This window comes from Vigna angularis, chromosome 7 (assembly GCF_016808095.1).
Source record: "Vigna angularis cultivar LongXiaoDou No.4 chromosome 7, ASM1680809v1, whole genome shotgun sequence".
Taxonomy (NCBI): Eukaryota; Viridiplantae; Streptophyta; class Magnoliopsida; order Fabales; family Fabaceae; genus Vigna; species Vigna angularis.
Window position 1 is genome coordinate 6,900,533 of NC_068976.1, and position 14,124 is coordinate 6,914,656.

A 14,124-nucleotide genomic window follows, 5' to 3' on the forward strand; every position below is an offset into this window, starting at 1 on the left:
TTTTAGAAAAACCAATGTTTCCTCGTTTTCTTTTTTATTGGGAAAAAAATGTTTCGATTTTTATCTAAAACAAAACGTAAAACTGCTTTTATATTATTATAATTCGTCAAATGAAATTTTAAACTAAGAAAAGACTAAAAGAGTTGTTAATACATTCTGTATTTTCTGGGAAAACTTATTTAAAAGTTTTAGTATTCATTCTTATATAACTAATTAGAAATCAGAAAGAGATGCGTACAACTTTATATAACTTTAATTTATTGATTTGTACGCTTGTCTCACTTGTTCTTCTGGGAGACATGGTTCTTGTTTGCCTATTAAAAGAAATAAGGCTTTTATTTAAAAAAGACAGTTTTGTATAAGTTATTGTAAAAATTCATCCATCATTATATTCAATTTGTTCACGTGATTTTTTTCTTTCGAATGTGTTAAGGCTTGTGAAGAAATTGTATATACGTCCAATGAACGAGTATATATAGATTGTTTCTGCTTTAAAATATGCGCTCTCAAAGTTAGGGATTGGAATATACTTAGGCAGATTTTTAGGTAGATTGAGTTGGAGAATAGAGTTTCATGTATATATGAACTTTAGAATTTATATTTTGTTTATTTATTTAATAATTCATTTTTTAGGATATTTCTTTTCTTAAGAGTTATTTTATAAACTATGTTAAGATGAGTAGAAGAGATACTATGCACAAATACAATCTAAAAGATTACCTTGTATAACCATGACTACGACCTCACTTTGAGAAAATCTTACAATATATCATTTCACACATACTCTAATATTTCTTAACCATCAATCAGATATAAGAAGGTCTTCTTTTTAATCGACATAAAATTCTCAACATATCTTCTAATGATGAGAATATATATTTAATTTAATAATAAATAAAATAATAATTTTTTTAGTATAAATTCTAATATATCATTTTAATATTATATTAAAATATAGATTTTAAATTTAATTTAATGTTACAATATTAACCGATAAGATAATTAGTCTTAGTGGATGTGAAATTTTTAATACAAAAACTTTATCTGAAAACTTGTCAAAAAGCAAATTTCGTGGAAGAAAAAATTCAAAGAAAGTTTATATTTCGGAAAATAATATCTCCAATTGTTGTTACCACCGTATTCTTCATCAAAATATCACAGCAAAGAAAATTCAGTTGACAGATGAAACATTTTTATTGGACCAAACTTACCTACACCGAATATTTTTTATCACCTCCTCACATATGTATAAACTTAGTATTTTCCTCTAAGAACCATATTTCTTAAATAGCTAAATCTTAAACCACACAAATAATTATTTTAAATGTCGTATTTAAAGTCTTTTGTCTAATTGATTATATAGAATTTTTTTTTTCTACAAAGCCTATTATTGTATTTAGTTTTAGTATATGATATTTGATTCATTAATTGATTATTTGATTGCAATATTCATGGACATATAAAGAATTTAACTTTGATTTATCATTATTTGTCCCTTCAATCGCTTAGATTTATGTCACATATCGTTTTATAAGCTATAACTATAAAAAAAGGACAATTCTAACGTAAATAGTAATTTATATTCAGTACAGTATATAAATATTCATTCTTTTTTAATTGAACACTTATTAGAATAGCGTTATAAACAAACCTATATTGGTCGTATTTCAAATTCATTACAAAACATTTGTTTTTTTTACATATAATAAGATACAAAGATACTTTAAGGTAAAGAAAATGCACATTAAATTTGATCCTATCCTAATTGGAATATTAATTGAAGTTCTTTTCGTGTCATGAATGATGTATCCGAGGATTGATATGGTGAATAGATCACAAAGAAATTACAGAATACAAAAAGATGAGAATAAAAAAAGGGCACTATCTAAAACTCAAGGCTATTAACAGCTGATGAGGTTTGTAATTAGTGGCTAAGAACGCGCTTAGAAATTTAGATTAATATAATAATCATCGTGACGCACTTAAATTATTGAAGTCTTTACATTGATTATTGACCTTAGATTTATCGAAATTATATTCCTTTTTAAGGAGACAAAACATCATATATACTTAAGTGCACATCATCATTCCAAGTTAGAGATACGTATTTTTATTATCATATACTTAAGTGCACATCATAATTCAAAGTTAGAGATGCGTATTTTTATTATCGTGTACGGTTTTCATATGATAAACGATATCTCAATCATTATCCCCAGTTTGATTATGTTTATACATTTGACCAAAATTCAGAACTAATCAAAATATAATTAAATTAAATCACCCTATATAGGTTTACAACTTTACGTGGCATCATATTATTGAATCGGTCTAATTGATTAAGCTGTGAGAAATAAAAAATCAAGATACGAGTTCTAATTATTGTATATTTGTTCATTATTGTGTCTGAAGTTTATGAGCTATCATGCATGGAAGAAGTCACCACGATCATTTTCATTTTTTTATTATTATTATTAGTCAATGTTATAAAATTATATTCATTGTTTTTGGAAGACAAATATTAAATTGAAGTCGTTGGACACTTGTCATTGTTGAATTAAGGTGATGTGTTGCTGAGCACCTCCTAACCTGTTTTCACAAGTATACTCCCCACAATTAGCCACGTGTTTAATTTAGTCTTTTAGATCATTTTCTATATCATTAATTTAAGTTGCTTATTTTAATTATCTTATATAATTAACTTACACATCGATAAAAAAAATTGTAGAATACCAACAACACTTTCTCGAAAGAAACATTCCCAAAGATGTCAGATTTATACAAGTTATGGAGCGCAATTTAAAATATCATAACCTCTATACATACATTCTCCAACAATGCAAATACATTCTCCAACGATACAAATGCTAAGATGCACATCTTCAAGTAAGAAAGGATTACATATATTAATATTTTATTAATATAAATAAATATAATTGATTATCACAATACAAAATTTAAAAAAAAAACTAAAAAAATTTAAATATAAGTATTGTATTGTATTACATAGTGACCGAACGGTCATCAAATATGACCGATCAATCTATCCGTCACTAGTCAACCTAGCCAAATGATTTTCAGGGACATTGAGCCGTAATTAGGCTCGCAGCACTAGTCAAATGGTATTTGGACCAACATTTTAGTTGTTACTGAGCCAAGGGCCCAGCATAAATTAAAATGATTAAAAATAATCAAGAATATCTGATAATATCTGATTAAAGATATTAGAGATATTAATATATTTTTAGCCAGATTTATAGGTAAGTTTGTTAATATTTTATTTTGTTTATATTTTATTGGGCTTATGTCATTTTAAGGTCCATGAGATCACCTATAAATACAATGTCAGGACCAAAAGTCAGGTACACTTTATTCATTCTCCACTACTCTCGAATACACAAACAGTGCTAACCATTCACTGAGTATTTCATTAAGAGTTAAAGTTCTTCAATAACACGCCTAACTTGAGCGTCGGAGAGCCTTTTGCAGGTACCTCCCACCTCCACCAAGAAGGCGATCGAGCAGTGAAAGCTTGAAGTCCACCGGACGAACAAGACCGAAGGTGACCGAGTGGTCCACTCTGATGACCGAGCGGTCCAGGCTAAAGAAAGGCAATTGATCCAGGCATTCGGAAGCGAGGAAGATACGTCAGAAACGGTTAGTCTCTCGGTCCCGTACATTCATACCAAAACATTTTGGCGCCCACCGTGGGGCCCGAGAGCAAGCAGAAGACGCCCAATGGTGACCACAAGAAGTATGTCAGATCAATAGAGCACCAGAGGATTGATAGATCAAGTGCAAGCGCAAGCACGAACTCTACAGGAGCAAATGCAAGCTCAGATGCAGGCACAGGCACGGGCCATGAAAGGACAATTGCAAGCGTAGGCACAAGCTCAACAAGAGATGCAATGAAGAAGAAATTGCAATGCTAAGAACCGGACGGTATAACCGACAGCCATCTGAGCAATTCTCAGTGTCGTTGGCCCACCACGGTCGTACTAACGACGATAACCAGAACGACAATCCGAACGGTAACCCGAACGGCAATCCGAACGGTAACCCGAACGATAATCCGATCGGTAACCAGAACGACAATCCGAATTGCAACCCGAACGACAATCCGAACGGTAACCAGAACGACAATCCGAACGGTAATCCGAAAGGTAACCGGAATGATAACCCGAACGGTAACCCAAATGGTAACCGGAACGGTAATCGAAATGGTGACCCGCACGGTCATCCGGAAATAGGGGAGCCCATCGATTTACTGCCATTCATGGCTGCAATCATGCAGGCTCCAATGCCCGAGAGAACTCCTCCAACAATAGAAAAGTATGATGGATCCACTGATCCGGATGATCACATCAGGGCATTCCTCAACTCAATGGCGTTTTATACAAGCAGTGACCTAGTTTAGTGTCGGGCCTTTTCATTATCACTCATGGGAGAGGCACTGTCATGGTACAATACTCTTCCTCCCGACACAATAGATTGTTTTGCCATTGTAAAATCCCTCTTTAGGAGACAATATGCATCCAGCCAAGTGCAAGACTTAACACCAGCATAACTCGTCAATACCAAACAGGAGAAGGACGAATCTCTGAGGGCCTTCATGAGGAGATACAATGAAACCACTCAACAGATCAAAGACATTGGTCACACCTTCATCATCAACAATTTACCCTCATGCCTAAGACGGTTTAAATATCTATTGTTTCTATCACATCCAATAATATCACATTGCTTAGAAATCAAAGTCTAAGACGGTTTAAATACTCATTCATTCTTTCATTTTTTAGATGCATTTTGAGGATAAAACGTGACGAAACTCCAATCTCCAAATGTGGGTAATCTCACGCGAATGTATTGGTTGATCCTAACAATGGTATCGGACTTGCGATTGGAACATTGGTGTCCACTGTTGGGTCGTGAATTAGGTTTTAAGACGAATAATTGATCTATAAGTCCTTCATTAGGGATGAATAATCATGCCATTAACATCGACTATGAGACTTATGTTTCTACCACACCCAAAAATCTCACATCACGTTTAAATACTTCTTTCTCCTTCCACACTCTAAGACGCCTTTTAAGAACAAAACCGTAACAGAGCACAAAATTGGATGAGGGGTGATTGACCCAATGATGTCACTCAGTGGACTTGAGATTAAAGTATTGACGACCACCGTGGGGTTGATACCGAGGTTCTAAGATGAACCATCAATCCTTTAAGGTCTCCATTAGGGATGAACCGTCATTCCCCTTAGATCTAAACTAGAAGGCTTATATTCCTACCACTCACAATAGTCTCACATCTCTTAAAAGTCGACCTAAGACATTTAAATATTCATTTCTCCTTTCATCCTCTGAAGTATTGTTTAAGAATAAATTTGTAACAGAGTTCTAATCTCCAAAGCACAATACCTTAGAAATGTAGTGATGAATCCTAATTATTTTACTCGACAAACTTAACATCATAATTTTTTTTATATTATATTTTATTTAATTCAATCCTAGACTTGATATTTTTTTCACTAAGTTAGTATTAATACTATTTGAAAATGCTCATGTTGATCCAAACTTTTTTCTTCCTCTCAAATCTTCTCTTCTAAAACGAAGGCCATCATCATCTTATCATACTATACATGCAAAAAAAATCACAACAGAGAATCACATAGTTAAACAATATCCTCTTTTCGTAGAAATTCCACTGCCTTATTCATTCCTAGTCTCCTCCCTCTCCAAGATGCTTGTTACCCTTCAAAGGATAAATATAAACTATGTGTGTCTATACATGTCACTCACTCTATTCTTCATGGAAAAATTCTAGATACATCACTACAAAAAAGGCTTTTGATATCTGTTATTTTGGACATTCAACGTTTAACATACCATCGTCGTCTTATTGTTAGACATCAATTTAACGTCAGACCTCCTTAACAGATGTCATTTGACATCGATTTTGACACTAACCGACGTCCCATTTGGTTTTTTCTTAAAAAAAGTAAATTTATTTTAACAATAAAACTATACCTGAAATACAGAAAATATTCCCAACACATCACAAAATGATATATATTATGCATTTCAAGTCATTACAATCCTAAACAATCTAAAAAGCAATCCAAAATACTAACAAATATATATATATATATATATATATATATATATATATATATATATATATATATATATATATATATATATATATATATATATTAACCTTCTTGAAGGGTTGAAAATGAAAATCACCAAAAAAGAATGGGCACAAGCAATGCAGAATTGGCACAAGTAATGAAGAGTGAAAACACCGTCAAGGTCCGAGAATTCGTGAATAAGAACTGCACCAAAAGCCAATGAAAATGAATTTTAATCGGTGCAAATAAAAGATAATGGTTCCAAACGTAATGTAATCGATGCAAAATGATTTTAAATGGTGGAAAGTGGAAGAAAATTTACCTGAACGTTAATGGCGAACGAGAGAAAGCAGAGGAAGAAGATGAACACAACAAGAGAGAAAACGCGTAACTGGTGCTCGTGTTCTGGAGTGGTTTAAAATGTAGGGTATTTGACGTCAGCCCCTGTCTCATCCGACGTCAAAGTGCTCTAAGACTTCGGTCCCCATTCCCAGCTCACGTTTAAGTGCTAAAAAAAATTAATACTAACGTCCAAAATGAGGTAATTTTGCACCTTTTTGACGTTTAGGGGGATCTGACGTCTAAATGACAAAAAAAAATTAATATTGACGCCAAAATGAGATAATTTCGCATCTTTTTTATGTTTGTGGGAAGGGGAGCCAACGTGTAAATCGTAAAAAAAATTAATATTAACGTTTAAAATGAGATATTTTCGGATATTTTTAACGTCCGTGGAGGGAGGAGCTGACATCTAATTCGAATTAGACATCCAGACACCTGTAACTGACGTCTAAAGGCAATAAAATAGTGACTTTTCAGTTCTGTATGCAGACCATTTGACGTCTGACTATGGAGAAACCGATTTCTATATATACCTTATTTAATCTCGGGGACCCATTTATCCGATTTCTATAATGATATTTTATTTATAAAACTGTCACCGATTATCTTTTACTTTGAATTTCTTTTTGTTAGACGTTAAACGTGTGACGTTAAATGTTATTTTTGGAGGAAGAGGACATTCTTAGTAGTTAGTCTAAACATTCAAAACATATACCATCCTGAACACATATCAAGATTCATCAACTAAAATAAATGGTAAAATCTACTGCATATCAAAGCGTGTGTATGAGCAGTACAAAAAGTGAAGAAACGCTGCTAAACTTATATTTTAACTCAATAACTTATATGTCTATATGTGTAAAGACTGTAAACACTTGGTAGGACACATACATGAATCAAAAAATAAGAAAAGTTGTTCTTGGATACTTGTTTGTGGTCCAGGCCCATGCTTTGGCTTGTGCTTGAACAAAAATTTTCTTAACATTTATACTTAACATTTTAAAGATAACATGGTTTCTATGATTCCAAATACTCAACATTATCATTATCAACGTACAATGTCATATCATATTGTATTTATTAATATTCATGAGTGTTTAAATTGATATAAATGTACACATGTATTTATCGTGTAGTATTAGAATTCCCAATCATGTATCACACATCTTCCATATCCCTACTATCATCCTCTAACTAAAAAGTAAATGGATAACAATTTTCTCTTTAATTATATAAGTTGTTCTTACAAATATTTTATGGAAAGTTAAGTTATATATTGACTATAGTTCAATCATAAATTATTATAACTATTATTACTATATAATAATTTTGATGACTTCTTAATGATTATTTTAGAAGTAGTAAAAATAGTGATATTTAACTAATAGATAGTGTAAAAGTTGTTATACTAACTATGCATATTCAACATTTTATTATGAATATTTTTCTAATCATAGTGGCCTTAATTAAACATTTTATGATAAATCAAGATCCTAAGGCTTTGATTAGTCAAATTATTATATTTGGTAGTTTAGTAGTGTATATTTTTTCGGTCAAATGTTGAAAAAATGAGCAAAAAGGGTAAGCGAAGTTGGAATTTGTTGTATGACGCTGTGGTCCACAAAGACAGCTTAAACGGTTGCGTGGCTTTTTCATTACCGCCACCTTCTTTTGCTTCAATGTCTTCGCTTTCCTCAATATTTTAGGAAATTGCTTATTTCTTTCACTTATTACACACATATAATATATATATATATAATAAACTATGCGTATAAAGGACAACAATAACTACCAATTTTGTGTGTAAAATACCTTTTATATTTAAAATATCTTATAAAAACACGTTTTAACTACAGAAAGAAAAGTTATAATGTTTAAGAGGACTGAATGATTCAAATTTTCAATAAAGAAAAGGAAGTACAGGTCATTTTAATTCCTTAATATTTTAAGTTAAAAGGTTGATACAATATGTTAAAAATTCTATGGTCACTTAAAAGTCTAAGAAAATGTAATTTATCCTTATAAAATCACTTTTATAATAATTTTTTATATTAGTTATACTTCATATGTTATAACAAGTTCATATGTTATAACAAGTAACGCGATAGTAAAATTATAAATAAGATAATACTTTTTTATATTAATTTTTGTTATAATTAGTATAAAACGTGACAACTTTATAATGATGAAAATTTTTTATACCGTTTTTATTTATAATTAGCATAGAAAGTGAATATACTGACAATTTTATAATAAATAAGAAAATTTTCTGTATCTATTTTACTTATAATCTGTATTAAGAATAATTTCTTATACTTTTTAAATTTAAAAATAGATACTAACTTATCACTTGCACACCATTTTCACTTCATTTTTCGTAGTGAATTCTCTTATATGCTCTCGTCTTGCTTTGATTGTCCTTAGCAAAGTTGTCGTCTACTATATTGTTGTTGTCGTCGTTGTTCCTTAGTGCTATTATTGATGTCGTGTTCTAAGTCTACCTCTATGCGTCAGTTTTTCTAGTGTTAGGTATCCAAGTGTGAGTCTAAGTCCCACATTGGATAAAAATGAGAAAGTAGAGCAGTATATAAAGATGAAAGACAGATTAACCCATTGCCTTAAGGTTTTTGGTAGAGAGTGGTATTGATCCCTTATATAGTTGACTCAGATGTTATTGATGTTTGTGTCTCCTACGGAGAATCTCAGGATGGACCTCTATCCAGAAATCCTAAACACATAACGTCATCTCACATGGTTTCTTTCACATATACCCCACTTAACTATCTTATTTTGCAACACCATATATGAGGAGTGAGTGATTTCTCTCTAAGTTCCAAGGGAGTGAAAAACTTCAGGCAAGAAAGATGTGCGAGATCTACAGAGACCCACCATGCCTTTAGTCCCGATGGCCAAACCGTTCAATTAAAGTGACTTTATTTACCGGTTATGGAATAACCAATATAAAAAGTTAAAATTTTTTATACTACCTGTATCTATATCGTTTCTGCAACTAGTATAGAAAACATTTTTTTAATCAATATAAAAAAGTTTTCCTATACTAATGATTTATAGACATTTTTCAACATTTAGCCAGAGTTTAAATTATAATTGAGTAAAATAATTAGAATTTGTTTAAACAAACTTCTAGTTTTAGGTAACAAAGAAAGTTAGATGAGTTTCTCGTTTAAGTTAAAGTTAATTTATATACATAACTTATAAAAAAAATCTATCATATTGAGCACAAATTAATTTTTAATTTTCTCTTTTTTGGAAATGCCTATCAAAAGTTTGTTTTAGCCATCCATACACAACAGATAAGAAAAATAGAAAACATAGAAGATTGAATAAAGGTCCAAGCATAGGATATATGCAGAGTTGATTATTTAATAGATGGATTTGGAATAGGAGAAAAGAAAATAAAACTCATCTAACTTACTAACCTAATCTTCACATAGTAACAAAGACGATAACATCATACCAGCCTAACAAACTAATTAATTAGAAACTCTAGATTGGATCTTCTGCACTTTCATATGCTACTTCTTTTCAGGTCCTTTATCTACATTCTACCCATAATAGAATGATTTCACACCTAACATTTTAAAAATTATACATGTTTTTTCTTTTTTTCCTTTAAAATATTTTAAAAGATTAGTTTTAATCTTAATAAAAGTTTAGTATTCTTTTAATTAATAAGTTTACTTAAAAGTTTTTTGTCTGAGTGAGACATAAAACTCAAGTACTTTTGAAAAATGTGGGAACTAAAACTGATATTTTAAAATATTTTGATAAACTTAAAACCTATCCCGTTTTAAAGATCTCTCACTTCTTGTTGGAGAATATATGATAGTATAGCTATAAGCCAGAAACAATTATTATCTGTTTGTTTAAATTATATTTTCAAATTGGTGATGGGTTTTGTTACGTCAAGAAGATAACAATTAATTTACATGTTTTATGTTTCGGATTCATCAATAGTGTTCCCCCTTTATTTGTGTTATTACTTAATAGTTCCTTCAAAGAAAATTTTAAAATAATAACACACGCCATATTCAAAATATATATATATATAATCTCTTGCTTATTAAAGTCATTCATCTCATTAATAATAAATATATAAAAGAAATCACTTCTGAAATATTAAGTTAGACTAAAAAAGAAACACGTCATAATATATTTGTTAAGCTTAACAACTCATTAAAAATAATAAAAGAATTATCAAATTCAATTTATAATTATCAAAATCTTTATTTTATATTTATAAATTAAATCTATTTAATCAGATTTGGATTGGATATAAATTAAATATTATTTGGATTTTGAAAATTCAAGTGTAAATCGTTTTAAGTTATGAAATCTTATATTGTGCTAAACCTGGGTAAGGTAGAATTAGGTTAGACTCATGCAATGTTAAATTGAGTTTGTTTCGGTCAAAGTCAAGTTAATTCGACTTAGATTTAAATTGAATCGAGTTGGTCTAAATCTAAATTGGGTTTCTATTCCGGCTTAGATAGACTCAAGTTGATTTAGGCTCAAATTAAATTAAGTTGACTCAGACTCAGTTTGACCCAAACCTAGATTTTGGTCTATGATTTTATATCATTTATGTAATTGAGTAATTTGTCATTGATGTATATCCATCCACAAGAAAGGATAATTAATTATCAATTTTGATAATGGATTAAAACAAATAACAAACAAAATAGTTTTTAATTCATCTTTATGAACAATATGTTAACAAAATTGATTGATATGTTCTTAGGTTTTTTTTTTAAATGATGAAGAATAAAATAACCTATCAAATGGTAACATAATCAATTAAAATATTGACATTTTTTACTAAAATTCACATTGATTTAGAATAATTTAATATAATCAATTAAATGAAACAAAATCCATTTGTTAAGTAATGTTTCAAAAAGTCTGTAAAATAAACCTTTGATTCAATCCTTAAGTATTTTTTTTCAAACATTACATAATTCGATCTAAAATGTTTGGAATAATAAAAGTTGTCCTCACTTTTTTCCAAGAGTTAAAGAGTCTTTTAAGAAAATTTTTAATTCTAAGTTCCTCAGAGAATTCAACAAGCTATGTACTAGTGTTTAAACTCACTTGTTTCTATTATGCATTGGGTAATTTTTTGGTAGTAAGTTGTTGGATAATCTCATGTTGTTTCCTCTTGAGTTTTTAATGATTGATACATATGTCCTCTAGAAAGTCTTCGAGAATTGTTTGTTGCATTTCTCTTGGTGTGATCGTAGGATAGAACATATTCTCCTCTAGTGTGTTAAAAAGATAGAACATGTTCTCCTCTAATGTATTCAAAAGTAGATTTATTGGTTTCCTATCTTAAATATGTTTTGTATGTATTGAGTACTTTTAATATATAAAGATACATTTTGGTTATTATAAGGTTGAATTGTTAATACTACTACGTATAAGATATCTTTTTTATTTGTACCAAAATAAAACTTTATGTAATCCTTCTCAACCTTTCTTAAAACCTGTGTAATGTTTTTCCTGTTTTTGGTATTTTTTTTCTACAATCTTTTATCAATCTTGATTACTCAATTAAATTGAATTTCATGTTAGAATCGTGCCACGAAATATTTGTTGTAGGACAAAACCAAGAGGGGAGGTGAATTAGTTTGATGTTAAAGATTGAAATTTTAAATTGTTTCTCTTAAAATTAAGAGACTTTATTTTAACTTAGCAATCATATAGTAAAATATGTTCAGACAAGATCGTCTAGAGAGACTAGATTGTCAAGTAACTATGTTTTGAAGTTTAACACACAATACTTAACAAAACATTGTTTATGGAATGAAGTGTCTAACAAAATGTATTTGTTAAAGAATAATACTGAATAAAGTGTTTATCAATATAATTGTCTATCTGAATTGTTGAACAAAATAATCATTTATAATACTTTTATAAATATATCATTTTGAAGTACATATTGTCCAATAGACATGATTGACGAACAACCTCTAATATAATGGAAACATTTAAGTAAACACTAAACTTAACGCTAAAGCTCAAGAGTTAATATCAAAATAGTGTTGAGCCTATAAACGTCTAAATGAAACAAATCACCTATGATATCATTATAACACACTCAATGCTATAAAATGATATATGAATATCTGATATCACAACTGCATCTAATGTATAAACATAAAAAGCACTAAACGTTATAAAGCTCCTAACAGGGTGCCTAATCGCCATAGCTTCTGAACAAACAAACAAAGTGTCTGAACATAAGTAAAAATAAACATCTTTACAAGTTACTCAAAATAGACAAGCATCAAACGATTATACCAAGCATCATGCCTAAGCACTTATGTCATCTAATGCATCAAATTCCCAGATTGTCTAATGATTTGAATGCATGTCAAGTTTTTTTTTGTCTGTTGTGTTGTGCTCTCTTTTTATGCGCAGATTATTAACTTTATTCAAAAGTCTGCTCATAATTAGAAGAACGTTTAAAGACATGAGGATATTCAAAGAAATTTTGATACATGCCTTCTGCTTGTCTCATCCGTACACAACACAGTTGCTCTACAAGAAAGCAGCCTAGATTCTGACTCTATCATAAAGGCTATATACTTAGAAGAAAGTCAAACCTATGAGTAACAGTCATCTCTTAAAGAAGACTATATAAAGAGAAAAAAAGGATAAAACAAAACAATTCTTTGAATGACCTTGTTGCTTTGCCTCTCAGTTCATATCATCTAAAGCCTTTCGTTCAAAGAGAAAGATCTTTTACAAGTTTTCAGAAGTTTATTGTATTATCCACATATCTTCTATACGAGAGTTGTCTTCTGTCTTGTAAGAAACCCAACCACTTGTTGTGTTATATTTAGAAGTGAATTCAAATACTTGTATTCTTTAACTCAATGGAGTTTAACGTTTTAGACAAGTTGTCTAGTGGATATACCAAGAGTGGTTAAACTCGTTCTAGTTAGGTTTGTTAAGACAAGATCGTCTAAAAAAATAAATTGTCTAGCATCTCAGAGTTTTTAAGTTTAACAATCAATATTCAACGAAATATCATTTAGAGACGTATAGTGTATGAACAATGTGCACACCATAATATTCTTGCTAAATGCTTATAAAAGCAATTATGATGTGTGAAGTATAAAAGAATAAACAACATTTATAAAAAGCACGTCTAGTAAAAGAAGCCTTAAATGATACATCTTATCATTACCTGAAAAAGCTCAGACTTGCACTAAACGCTTATCATATGAAACTTGCCTCAACACTATATCAACATATATAGATCATTAAATTCCTGTACCTATTGTACCTTGTTTGCTCTGCTTTTTCCCTCTTTATCTGTTCAAATAATGACATCACCAATATATACTCGAAAGCACTGCACGAGGATCATAAAGACATTGTGAGAGAGGAAGACATTCTTGAAATGTTTCCTAATACTTTATGTCCTACCATAGTCGTACAAGCTCTAACTACGAAAGCAATGTTGCTCTTCCTAAGTCATAGAAAAGTACATATCTTCGTACGAGAATCCACTTAATCTCAACAAAGTCAATTGTCTTTGAGTAACGGTTATCTATCAAAGAAAGCTATAAAAGGAGGACTCACACAAGAGAATAAAAGAACTTTTTCTATCATTGTA

At 30.2% G+C, this 14,124-nt stretch overlaps 1 protein-coding gene across 1 annotated transcript; it reads left to right on the forward strand.

Moving 5' to 3' along the window:
- The first annotated feature begins 3,925 nt into the window (after positions 1-3,925).
- Positions 3,926-4,417, forward strand: LOC108320984 (uncharacterized). The gene has a single exon (XM_017552591.1). It carries the CDS (start codon positions 3,926-3,928, stop codon positions 4,415-4,417), a length of 492 nt encoding a protein of 163 aa, XP_017408080.1.
- Positions 4,418-14,124: the final 9,707 nt, after the last annotated feature.

Excerpts from the sequence above, each read along its gene's own strand:
- LOC108320984 (XM_017552591.1), top strand. The coding sequence starts at position 3,926 with ATGCTAAGAACCGGACGGTATAACCGACAGCCATCTGAGCAATTCTCA.